General features: G+C 51.8%; 1 protein-coding gene across 2 annotated transcripts in view; it reads left to right on the top strand.

Moving 5' to 3' along the window:
- Positions 1-318: 318 nt before the first annotated feature.
- The window catches only part of LOC130611927 (protein CEPU-1), a 332011-nt gene continuing 319321 nt past the window's right edge, over positions 319-13008 (top strand). Inside the window, exon 1 of one of the 2 annotated variants that reach the window (XM_057433178.1) lies at positions 319-373. In XM_057433178.1, coding sequence (XP_057289161.1) covers positions 334-373 — 40 coding nt within the window. In that variant the 5' untranslated portion in view covers positions 319-333. Of the gene's footprint in view, positions 374-8124; positions 8339-13008 lie in introns of those variants that run through there. The other variant, XM_057433176.1, reaches the window with a different exon arrangement.

Below are 13008 nucleotides of genomic sequence, written 5' to 3'. Positions count from 1 at the left end.
TAGTTATAAGTGACACAACGTGAATTCCCTTCTCTGGGTGGGAAAGCACTTCTGCATCCTTGTGTATAGACCCTGAGGATGCTCACTGCTTGAGGACAGTTTTACCCACCCAAAAATGGGAGTTTCTCTTGTTTTCCAGCTCAGGATTGGGCTATGCTATGGGGAAGGCTTCTTTGTGTCTCCTTAGGTTGCTTTATGTTCATACAAATGGTTATAAACTGTTCACTTTCTTCCCCAGTAACTAAGCTTGCAATGAAAGGTTGAATTCTCTGCACCTTGTGTGAATGAGCATCCTCTTGTCATTGCAGGCAGGACCACATTGACTCTTCTGCCATGGACTGCTGCATCACCCCGAGGAGAAGACATCTCCAAGGTACTGTACCATGGTGCGTGTTAATCTGTTGTCAAAGCAGGCTGGTTTATCCTGTGTCTGGGAGGTGTCAAGTTGTTCTTGCAGAGCGTTTTTGGGAGCGTGGATTTGTCTGCCTGGTCTTTGGGAACTCCTTAATCCAGAACTGGAAGCTTTTGAAAGGGATATTTGAAAACCTGGTGATGTTTCATGCTCGGGAAGCTTTTGACCCGTCTCGTTGATGCTCGGTTCTTGCATTGCTAAGGGAGCAGCTTAGAAATGTGAATTAGGTGAAATACAGTGTGAAATCTTTTGAGAAATCTAAATCTTGTGCATATACACACAGGCGCTTCCCTCTCCTTCAGACTTCATCTCTCCTTCCTCAGTCTTGATCCATGTCTGGTTACGTTATGCTCCAGCAGCCGGAGCGCAGTGGGTAAGAGCTAGTGAAGAGCATGAGCTTCCACTCCCCGTCTCCCTTTCCCTGTGTTATCCTGCTCCTCTTCCTGCTTTCTGGTCTGTGCTCCACAGGGCTTCAAATGCAACGGCCCCATGCAGATCTCATCTTGGATGTGGGGACAGTGGGAATTACAACCAGCAGGCTGGGGGCTGCGTGTTTGCAAGACTTATATGTTTTGTCTTTTGCAAGGCCAAGAACCACATCAGGAAAGGTCAGTTAGGCTGAGAAATCACTGTTTCTTCCTAAATATAGTCTGGTTTTCATGTGCTTTTCCTCTTACTTTTCCTAGCAGATGTTTTGCTGTTACGAGGCTCAGACGTGTTGGTTGTGCTTTGGCTCTCTCCTGTGCTCTGTAGCTCTTTGGTGGTGTTCAAAGAAGAAAGTTAAGCATATGCTAGGCAGCTCTGGGTGTATGTGGGATGTGCATCATCCTTCCAAGGATATTGGTGGAAAATAACACCAAATCTTCAAAGGCTTTGAAGGTTGTGGCTGATCAAGGGTGATGCTCTCGTTGCTGTGTCTCCAAGTCCCATCCCACTGCCTATGGTCCCTGCGGGTGGCTCTGGTCCAGCGCTGGCATCCCGCAGCACTGCTGCCAGTGCCCATGGTGCAGCGCTGAGATCTGAGGGCAGAGACCATCTTTCTTCCTCCTGTGGCATCAGAGCTGCTTGAGGGCCCCTTCCCGAGGCTGCTGCAGTCGAAAGGGGAGGGAAAGAGGGAGAAAACAGCAAGGAAAGGCAGAAAGAGGGGAAAGGAATGGAGGGAACGAGCATGGCAGCTTGAGCGACTCAAATGATCTCAAGCTTTCCCCATCATTCAGTGACGCTGTGTATTTGTCACCTAATTTCTTCCCAAACACCCTAAACTGAAAATAAAGCACTGTTTAATAAACAGCAGCCAGCATTTCATTTCCCTGCCTGCTCTGGTAGCAACTGCTCATTATTCCAATGATTTCCCCCCACTGTAATTACTCGGAACCGACTATTCCCAGCTTCCTCCATTGACTGGTCTATCTGTACACAAGCACGCTGAAATATGTATATATTTGGGTGTCCTATTGAAAACTCAATAGGATCCAATTTCTGTTGCTATTGCTTTCCCCCTCTGCGTGCCTCCCCTCTCCAATGCGCCCATGCTACAGCTGCATGATGGAGAAGGAAGGATGTGGCGTGTAGCACGGCCATAAACAGCAACCCCCAACTGCAATGGGGAGAGAAGAATCACTTCCTTGTACCACTGCGCTCTCGACAAGAGCTGCCTCTTTCTTTTCCTTGATGATGTTCTTTATTTTTCCTTCCTTTTCGCTGCTACCACATTCAACTGTCTGCCTCGCTCGAGCAGGTCACAGAACTAATCTTGAGCGCGTTTTGAGCCGACTCTGTAACACCACAACCCTTTAAAGCTTGGGGCGGGGAGGAAGGAGAAGGAGCATGCAGGGAATGCCATCTGTTTGGGGCGAGGAAGAGAAGCTCAAGTTGTAAAGGGGGGTTATTTGGGGGAAATGAAGCTTGTTCCTCTTAGGGCTGGCTTCCCCGGGTCACTGCTGAGCCCTGGCTTTGCTGCTGTGACCACTAGCTTCAGAGGGGCTGGAGAAGAGCTGTGTGGGTGTTTTCACCCCCAAAGTGACTATCCCATTGTCATGTTTAGGGTGGTTGGAAATGAGACAATCGCGTTGCTCTGAGGGCAGGTATTTTAAACCCAATGCCTTGCACCATCTTCCAGGGCAGACCCAGGTTGTTGGCTGAGTCTTTGTCTTCACTCTCCAAGTCCCAGAGAGGGTGGTAGAGAGCTTGAAGAGGAGCAAAAGAATGCCAAGAAACATAGGGATGTGCCAGGGCTATGTCACCCTCGAGCCCAGAAGCGCACACGAAGCAGTAAACATCCTGTATCTCCTCAAGCCATCTGTTTGCAGAGTCTTTGCCCATGCAACCGTGCCTCTTCCCTGGGTGGACTTGTTGCCTCCTTGTAATCTGTAGGTAAATAGACAGCTAATCAACTGGAAAGCAGGGGATGGAGGTGCTGAGCTGTGATAAGAGTCCGGCTGGGATGGGGAATAACAGCAGCATGGGCTGGAAAATGTGGCTGCAAAACCTTTGGAATAAGGAGGAATCTGGTTCATTTGGGTAGAGGAATAAAGAGAATAGAGTAACCAAACACACATTGCAACCTGCTTAAAATGGGGAAGTGAATTCTCTAGGTCCTTGCACGTGAGGGAAGGATGTGGTTCGCAAGCACAGTGTTGCATCAGTCCCCTTCCTGCAGGGGATGTGGGTTATTCCTCCCTCTGAGATCACAGCTCTGGGGCTTAAACCGGGAGGGGAAGGTGTACTTCGGAGCTGCAGGGTGCTGTTTCATGGGGGGCATGTTGTTGGGCTTAACCAGCCCCTTCTCCATCTATCCTTTCTTCTGCTGTGATCATCGTGTTGTCCCCGTCACCCTTCGTTCTGCTGTGAGCATCATGTTGTCCCTCAGCACATAATTTGCCATAGTGGAATAGAGTCATTGAATGTCTTGAGTTGGAAGGGACCCATGAGGATCATTGATTGCAGATCAATTTTAATGGGAAAGAAAGGATGCTCAGCATCGGGTCTGGTTCCTGGCTCTTTGTGTCTGAAGGGTTCCTTAGGACATGCTGCTGCCTGCGAGAGCCTGCTGCTGAGGCTTTCGGTGTTGCAGAGGTGAGCTAAAAGGAAACCCAGCAAAAAGCACTTGGGAAGGTGTTAAAGGGTGTTTGGAGCTGGGGTGGCGACCCAGTGCCCTTTAGTCCATGCATTTAATGTACTCGGTGCTAATCTCACTCTAAACAGAAGCGATCTTGCTGAGTTCAGCACTGAAGGAGCAATAACCAACGAAGGAAATGAGATGAAGGAAACTCCCAAGAATCAAATGTGTTAGAAAGGGCTGGGGAAGTGCCAGGGGCACTGTAGTGAACGACCTCCCTGGGAATTGAGGACAAATAAAACCAATGCCCCTGCCTCCCTCCTCCCAGGCGCCGTACACCAATGCTTCAGCCTGGTGTGACCATAGACGATGCTTTCAGGGCTATTTTTGCACCGGAGTACAACAAATCCTCTGTGCTATGGGGCCGAGAGAAGGATTCGTGTCGCTGCATTCAGAAAAACTAACCTCTTGAGCTCAAGGAGAGCTGCTTCAGTTGGCAGTAGCATTATTCTGTCTGGAACAGCCTTGAGAGGGCAAACAAAACCTCTGTGCTGTGGCTCTTGTTTCCAAAGGCTCTTTGCAGGCAGCGCTGCCTGCAGTCGTGGCTTGCTGTGATTTCTTATGAGCCAAAATTTGCCCAAATGGGTGAAAATGGGGTGCAGCAACCCAAGGGAAACAATGGTCCCAGTGTGGGCTCAGTGGGGATGTAGTAAAGTCTTCTGCTCAACTTGCCATAGCGCTGTTGGCAAATGCTCAGTGGGGACTGTGGGCCTCTCATCTGGAATGGGGTGGAGTGGAAGGGTTTGATTTTGGCTGTGTTTCTTGGGGGGGTAGTAGATGTCTCAGTGATGGGCTGCATGGAGGTTCTCCCCCAGTGTGGTCCCCATAGCAGCGTGGGGATGTCCTTCACGGAGCCTGGGCACCCCAAAGCATCTTGACAGCAGCCTCTGCCTCAGGTCCCTACCCCTAGCACTGTGTGAGGATGACTTGGCAGCAAATATATTTACTACAATTACCATCTCTGCTCCCAGAGGAGGTGAAAAAAAAGAAGAGATGAATAATATGTTTTGAAGGTGTCATGGAGTGAAAGCAAGAGAGGAGCTTGAGCCTGAACTTATGAATAACTTATAGGCTTCCTCCCTTGATGCAGTCACTCCATTTGGGCTTATCTTTCTCACCCGGAGGAGGTGTAATTAAAGGAGCAAAGCCGGGCACCCGCTGCCTGTGGGCACTCGTCTGTCTGGCTCCGTGCGTCCTGTGCGTGCAAGGGCACGGGGGTGCAGGAATGCCTTGGTATGAACGTGGGCTGGAGTATGTGCTGAGTTCAGCTTTACAAATGCCTCCCCCCCCCCCCCCCCTTGCTATCCCTTAGGAAGGAAAAGGAGTTTTAGCACATCGGACTTGGATATTTCTGTGTAGTGGGTGGAAGCATTCCCTTCACTCTCCCTTTATGCCTGTGCAAGTGAGAGCAGGGAGGGAAAAGGCTGCAGGAAGAAGCAGGCGAGTCCTGCAACCCTGCCTTAGGATGGGGGAGACTGTTGTGGTGTCTTGGAGACAGCTGGAAGTTCCCTTCCTGACCTCATGCAGTGATTTAGCCTTTCCAAGCCGCCTTTTCCTCGCTGTAGAAGGAGAAGTAATTTGCTCTTGTCTCAACACCTTTCTCTGCTTGCTGTATTTTGACTCCAAGAGCTCAAGGGAGGGACTGTTTTCTACCAGGTGTATGTACAGAGTGGAACAGAATAGAACCGGGATCTTCCCGTCAGCCACGTGAATGCTATTGTAATGCATATGGTAATTATAGGTATGTATACGTAGGGATGATATAAAAAACGCCAACGAAACGTGGCATTTCCCGGTGGAAAAACGGCTGTGGAATAAAACCATGGCTGGGAATGTCAGTTGTAGCAAGGAATGTCTATTAAAAATTACACAGTGCTGTTGAGCAAGGTCACAATGCTCCTTTGCGAGCCAGTTAGAGGGTTTGATTCAGAGCAGCACGTCACCTCTTCCCATTTCCTCTGCAGCCTTTTAGCTGAGGTGTTGGATTTTGGTTTTCCAGTCAGATCCGGAGGGATGGGGGTTGGAATATCACCTGAAATTCCCCCCAGGAATCAATGCCAAAAGGGGCCTTGTGCTGCTTGATGCACACGGAGGCACGATGTCCCTGTTTAACACCAACTCTACGTGTGATTTCCAATGAATAACTTCTTCCCCCCCACCCTGTGCCCCTATCTCAGGAGTGCAGCCCTGTTATCTCTATCTTCATATCCCATAGATATGGATGAGCGTAATGGATCTATTAGGCATTTATTGCAAGGCATTCTGTTGAACATCACCTGCTGTTCAACATGAAAAGTTGATGTTCCACAAAGCCACAAGCCAAAGGCTCCTTAAGAGCCGTTCTGGTGCAGCGGGTAAATAGACGTGCTCGGAACAAGCAGCGTGTGAATTAATAATGCATAGAGTAAATCTGGAGGAGAAGCAGCCTCTGCATAGGGCCTGCTTACAAACTGCTCCCTGCTTAGGCAAATAGACAGGGAAGTTGTGTTTTTTAAAGCATAATGGGTAGGTCATAAACCAAACTAACCTAATGGACCGTTTCCAGCTGCTGTAAGTACGGGAGCTGGCTCATCACACTGGGAAGTGTTGCAGAAGGTGGGCAAAACTGCTACATGGCATCTTGTGTTAGCATGGGTGAGTTGTGTTGGTGGAAGCAGTGGAGGGGAGGAGATGATGCGATGGAGGGAGGAATCCTTACCTCTTGGCAAGGATTTCTCCATCCAAAAGGTATTGATTGGAGCCACAGGTTCCTTCCTGGCTGCTGGCTTTGGACAGGAGGATGGTGATTGTCAGTCCTGGATGGGGTTTGAGCAGAGGGGCTGGGGCTTGTAGGTTATCACCTTTCTTGGGCAGAATGGCTGGCCTGGATCTGAGGCATTGTCTCTGGGTGGCAGCGATAGAGGGGAGGGAGGAACGCAGCTGGATTGCCATGGGTTTGCTGCCAAATCTCCTTCTGAATTGCAAAGTGAACAGCTCAGATTTTGGAAGCCTCTGAGGAGAAATGCGTACAAAACCAAGGCAAGTTCCTTCTTTTATCCCTTGTCACTTTTTCCTGCCTATAATGTTGTTCTAAGGGGCTGTGACTCACCTTGAGCAACAAAATGAGACATTTTTTCCACTAATGAAAATAATGAATATTTAACAAACTACTATTGATGTAGGTGGTGTCAAAATGGAGGCTTGGGGCTCAGTGCCTTCAATATTCCCCATGTGGGACAAAGGCTGAAAACTAAAGGTTTGGAACCTGAGGACCCATTCTGTGTAAGCATCAGGTTTAGGTGATGTGGGTTTAGGTTTATTGAGGTGGAGAATGGTCTATCCTGCTTCCATGGTTGTGAAATAGGCACTGGAATCTGGCTTGTGGCAATGGGAGTTGGAATAACGGGAGGATGTTCAAAATGAAAGAGGATGCAAGTGGCCCTGGAGCTGGTCTTGGAGGGAGGTATTGGGGGAGAGTGGTTATAACACAGAGAAAAAGCCTTGATCTGGAATGAAAGTAGGGGCTTGGAGCAACCTGCTCTAGTGGAAGGTGTCCCTTTCCATGGCAGGGGTTGGAACTGGATGAGCTTTAAGGTTCTTGCCAACCCAAACCAGGCTGGGATTGATTTCTGTGACAAACTGAAGAGTTATTCCCTATTAAATTTGCTTTTAGAACAATTTCCATATGGGATTAGCCCTGTAGGAGGAAGGAGGCTTGTTCAGACATCCCCCAAAAGCGGAGGATGCTCTTCAGCCTTTGAGGACAGGCAGGTGGTGCAAAGAGGAGGAAGGGGGGTGTGGGGTGTGGGTCTCCTTCCCAGGATCCTGCAGGTGGGGAAACTGAGTCACAGACTTGATGCAGTCACCCCCATTTCCCTGGTGGGGAAGGACAGTGCCATTATAGGGGGTGGTAAAGATGCTGTGGGGAAGGAAAGGATGCTGAGGGGGGGATATGTGTGTGGACGCTGGAGGGTTGAGCCCCTCAGTGAGGATGCTGTGGGCGGGGGGCTTGTGGAGGATGCAGAGGGGGTGTGCAGATGCCGGTGTCCGTGTGTGGGGTACTGGTGGGGATGCTGAAGGGGAGTGTGGACGCCCAGAGAAGGGTACCAATAGGGATGTGCAGGATACCGAAGCGGGGGTACCCGCAGGGATGTGTGTGGTGTCAGCCCGGGGGGTGCGGATACCCCGAGGGGGGGGGTACAACGGGGATGTACTGGATGCCGGGGGGGGGGGGGTGGGGGTACCAACCGGGATGTATATGATGGCCAGGGCGGGTTGCGGATGCCTTGAGGGGGATACCAATGGGGATGTGCAGGATGGGAGGGGTGTGTGTGTGGGGGGGTGGGGGGGGGTGCGGATGCCGGGGCGGGGGGGGGCCCGCAGCCAATGAGTGCGGCGCAGGGGAGGGCTGCCTGCGCGGCCGGCGGCGTGGTGCAGCCGGGCGGCGTGTGCGGGCCGGAGCGGCGGGCACGGCAGCGCCTGTCCCTCGCACCTTGCAACCCCTTCCGACCCCCTTTCCCCCCCCTCCCCTTTTTATTTTCTTTTTCTTTCCCTCCCCCACCCTGCGGTGCCTTTTTTTTTTTCTTTTCCTCCTTTTTTTTTTTTTTTCCCCTCCCTTCCCTCCCCCCCCCCTCCTTTTTTCCCCCCCTTTTCCTGCGCTTTGCTCCGGGAAAACGCTGGATTTTAAACCTCTCCCCGCCAGGCAGTGAGCGGGAGGGGAGGGGGGAAGAGGAAAAGAAACCCGCAGCGAAACATGGCCCAGGCGAAAATGCACCACCCGGTCTCCTGGGTGCTCCTGGCCGGGATGGCTGCACTCCTCCTTTCCCAAGGTAGGGAATGATGCTGCGGGGATGCGGGTGCACCCTCCGCGGGGTGCTGGGGGTGGTGGTGATGGAGTCCCCGCCGATGCTAAGCTGAGGTGGGGAGGGGGGGGTACAATGCGGGCTCGACACGGCGGCATCTCCCGATCCCTGCTCCATCCTGCCGGTGCGATGGGTTGCGGGGAGGGGGGGAACTTCTTCCATGTCGCAGCATTCCCCGTCCTGATGTGTTTTGGGGGGGTTTTGTACCGGCCGACTTTACCGCGACTTAGTTGGTGCAGGAATGCATCCAACAGGCTGGGGGAAGTTGGGGGTCGGGGTCCCTCTGTGTTCTGTCCGCCCCCCCCCGGCTTTGCTTTTCCAGACCCGCCTGCAAGGTCGTCCCAAAAACTCGATGCAGCCTCGGCTTCTGTTGGGTTTGGGAGTTGGGAAGTGCCTATCCCGGACGAGCAGGGCTGCATCTTCCCCCCCCAACGGTGCTTTGGAAGGGGGGTGCAAGAAAAAAGAGCAAGAAGCAAGGGGAGAAGGGGGGGGGGAAGGAGGCAGGAGCCAGCCCCATCTGGCCGGGAGCGCCGAGCCTGTCAGCTTGCGTTAGTCTCCTCGCAGCCATCTGGAGGGGCTGTGGAAGCGGGGTTACCTCCGGGGGAGGCGAAGGGGGGGCCGCATCCTGCCCCCGGGCCTCATCCTGCCTTGGGCTGCATCCTGCGGAGCCGGGGGATGCGCTGCGCGGAGCCGGGGATGCAGCATCCCCCACCGCGGGGGGCTCCGGATGGGGAGCGGGGATAGAGGTACCCCGTGGGGGGATGGAGATACATGGAGGGTACCTCCATCCCGCTGGGAAAGGGAAAGCAGCCGGTGCCGACTGCCCCAGTGCCCACCGAGGGATGGGATTTGGGTACCCACATACCCGATAGAGCCGTGGCTAAATCCTTTCGGACCCTGCAGGACCCTGGTGGGGTGCAGAGCCCCTGGCTGGGGACTGGGGAGAGCTGGTGGAGCTGGGGGCTCAAACTTCTCCTCCCGGGCACACTGGGCCCGCTCTTGCAGAGAGCCACCGGTGCCGTATCGACCGGCGCGGGCTGCTTAGCATGCACAGCACACGCCATGGCATCGCTCCTCTTTGCCTTCCTCCTTCTCCCCCTTCTCAAGCTCCTTCTCCCAGGCTTGCTGCTTCCCGCTCGGGATGCTGGCATCCCTGCATCCCAAGGGGGTGCCCAGGGATGGGAGCACGGGATGGGCTCCTAGGAGTGGGGTGAAGCTGCCCTTCTCCTCCTCATTTCTCCTGGCCAGGATTTCTGCTTCATTTATTTGATTATTTTCCTTTAATGCTTGCTTTTGGCTCCTCATTTGGCTCCCTTGCAGTCTTATTCCTTGCTTCTGGTCATTTTTCCTGCTTTTCCTTTCCCTTTTCCCACCAAAAGCTTACAGATCAGAAAGCAGTGGGTATCTCCTTTGCTATTCTCCTAGGTAGCAAAGGACAGCGATGTGCTGCCTCCCCGAGCAGTAACTCCCCTGAGCCCCTTGCATTGCAGCATCCTGTGGGTGCCAGAAGTCCCTAAGTCACTGCTGGGATGGTGGAAAACAGGGAGCAGCATTGCACTGAGGTCTGGAGGGGACCCAGGGCAGAACCATGGGATGCTGGGCAAAGGATTACACGGGGAAGCGAAAAGTTGGGACCTTTCTGGGTTGAGAGCAGGGACTGCTGCGCTGTCAGAGGGAAGGAGACCCCCTGGGAGGTTTAATGGCATGATTGTATCTAAAAGTCATTTAGAAAGACAAAACCATGCAGCAGAAGCTTTCAAAGGGAGTTTTGAGCTCCTGGGGGGCCTTCAGCCCCAAAGGTGTAATGTAGGTGAGCCAAATACCAGCAGCATTTCGCTTGCTGCTTCCTCAGCTCTTGTGCTATTCCCGGTGTTTCTTGGCATTCCAAACTCTATCCGTGCCTCTTCGCACACCCAAGCGGAGCTGCCTTGTGTGGTTTTGACCGGGGAACGTTCTTGTCTTGCAAGGAAGAGTGGTTTGCTCCCATCTCCTCCAAACAGCTCGAGCGATGTGTGCTGCCCTCTGCAGCGCTTTGTCAATGCTCCAGGGCATTTACCTGTTTACAGCCAAACAAACAGTGAGCAAAGTGGTTTGTGAGGGTGCTTGAGAGGAAAGCGCCGAGCCTGAAGTGGGATAATTCCTAAGTGCTCGACCATCTGCATTTGTGCAAACAGCCAGAGGTCCTCCAAGGTTTGCAGGTTCGCTGTTGGCTTAATGGAAAGGTGCCTCTTTGCCTCTCTGAAACAGGAGTTACTGGGTGTCACGGCCATGAGGAAGGAGGCCTCCAAGCCCTGCAGGGTCCAGAGTGGTTTTGTGCTTGGTGATGCTGCTGTTCCCAAGGGAGCTGTTGGGTTTTGGGTGTTGGTGTTGGAGAGCAAGGCCGAGGATGCTGCATCTCCGTGGGAATGAGATGCGGGCGCTCATCACTTCATAAGCAAGGCAGAGCCAGCTGAAGGTCCTGCATGAGGAAAGGAGTTGGGAAAGGCTGCAGAGGGCTGGGATAGCCTCAAGGCATCGGGAATTGAGTAGCTGTTTGGCAACACAGCTCTCATTGTGTTTGCTCTACCAGTTCTAAATAGTGGTGATGAATATCTACAGCCTTTTAAAGGACTCGGCTTCAGCATTTTCTCACCCCTCTTCCCATGTTTCAAAGCAGGGAGATGCTCTGGTGTGGTCCCACTGTCCCTGACTTGGATTTCTTGAGGAAGAGGAAGGCTTGGGCAAAAATCCCACCCCAGCACCTGGGGAGTGGAAGAGAGAAGCAAACTCTTCACTCAACCATGCGTAAAAGGATTAACCAGGCTAAAGGGTCATAGAAGATTTAGCTGGGCCTTTAGCATCAGTAAGCCAAGAATGATGGGAATTTGATTTACAAATTAGCATAAAGACCTTATTCTAATAAGCATACAAGCTGAAATAGGTATGTAAAATAGTAGCATATGTCAACAGCATCCACAGAGCCTTCCTCATCCCAAAGAATGATATGCTCCATCACTGTGGCTGCGTCGCAGATAACTCCCACACCGAAACAGGGGCTGCATGTGATGAAAAGGCTGGATGTGCCTGGTTGATTCCCTTTGGGAAGGGCAGGATGGAGGACCACCGCCTGTGTATCCAGGCTTTGCATCCTGGGAGGACTTAGTTTGGGTTGGGTTTGGGAGGGGAAACCCTGTGGCAGTTTGTGCAAGGAGGTGATTGTGCTAATGAATGTGGCTAAGAGAAATTATGTGTATCGACATCTTCCTGTGAAGACCCAGATTTATTGTTCCCTGAGAAAAATAGTAGCTGGGGCTTCGTGGTGGTTAATAGTTACTGTGCAGGTCAATAAAATGTGATATTCACCCCAAGAGCAGCAAATAGCTGTTTAATAGGGAATAACAGTAATAATCAATAGCTACATGATTAGATAACCCAGTTATATGTAGTACATAAAAGGAGGGGAATGCGTTCTCCTTACTCACATCTGTCATGATGGTTGATGTTAAATGAAGCTCTATGCAGGTAGCCAGGACCTCTGGGAATCACATCTTTAAGACTCAGAGGGGTAAAGAGGTACCCAAGCAGACATTTCCCATGGGAAAAGGTGCTTTAGAGAGTGGAATGGAGCCCAAGATGTTGGATTGGCGCTTGGGGTCTTTGCTTGATGGCTTTGTGGTGGGTGCTTGGTGCAGTGTTGCTCCTTCTCAGGGAGCATCCCTCATTCCCCTCCTTCCTCCTCCATTCCCTACTTTCCTGGGAGCATCCCTCCTTTTTCTTCCTCCTTTCCTGGGAGCATCTTTTTGCTTCCCTCTGCAGGAGCATCCCTCTCCTTCCTTCCTTCCTTCCTTTCCCAGGAGCGTCCCTCCTTCCCTGGGATCATCCCTCTGCTGATCTGCTCATGCAGTAATGGGATGGAAGAACATAGTGAGGAGCTGTTCTGTGTATTGGAGAGATCTCCAGAGAGTTATCACTTGTAATGAGGTACCTTATAGCATGGAGTGATGGGGGGAACCATGTACTGGAGTCATGTTCTATCTCCAATAGCTTTAGGAGCCCCGGTTGTGGAATAGGGATGTGTGAGGTCCCATGTGCTACGCATTTTGGGATGTGGTTGCTTACTGTTCTTGGAATGCCAGCATGAAGAAGGTGGCGGTGGTTATCTACAGTGGGATCCATGAGGAGGAGGCAGTGAAACAGACTTGGGATGTGTGGCCAAGGAGGTTTGGGACTGGTCAACCATTCCCACAAGTTGGGATGGGACTCAAGGACCAGGCAAGATGAGGTGAATATGAGTTTGACAAGCAGATAAGATGAGCTGTGAGCTCGGAAAGAAACTCCTGCTAAAACTACTGAAGCATCATAGGGAGCATCCCTGTTTACAAGAGTTGGTGGTGCTGGATGCTCTGGAGGCTGCAGCCCATTTTGGGGTGTCCTAGTGCTTAGCAAAAGCTACTTTTCCTTTATCCATGTAGGTATTTTGACCATCATACTAACTCTGGCTTCTGCTTCCCCTGTTTTCCTCATGTCTGCCCTGATTTAAGCATGAGATGAGCACATTCAATAGTGCAAGTGTCCTCTTCGTGTATCTCTCTTGCAGCTTTTGCTTAAAACCATCCATATTGTGATTCCCCCTCCCCTTATTTTATTGATTCCCCATG

Source organism: Pezoporus wallicus, unplaced genomic scaffold (genome assembly GCF_028554395.1).
Source record: "Pezoporus wallicus isolate ANWC-B61680 ecotype Strahan unplaced genomic scaffold, APGP_CSIRO_Pwel_v1 contig_9719, whole genome shotgun sequence".
NCBI classification, from domain to species: Eukaryota; Metazoa; Chordata; class Aves; order Psittaciformes; family Psittacidae; genus Pezoporus; species Pezoporus wallicus.
Note: the sequence above shows the minus strand (reverse complement) of the source record. Positions and strands in the feature narration are given on the sequence as shown.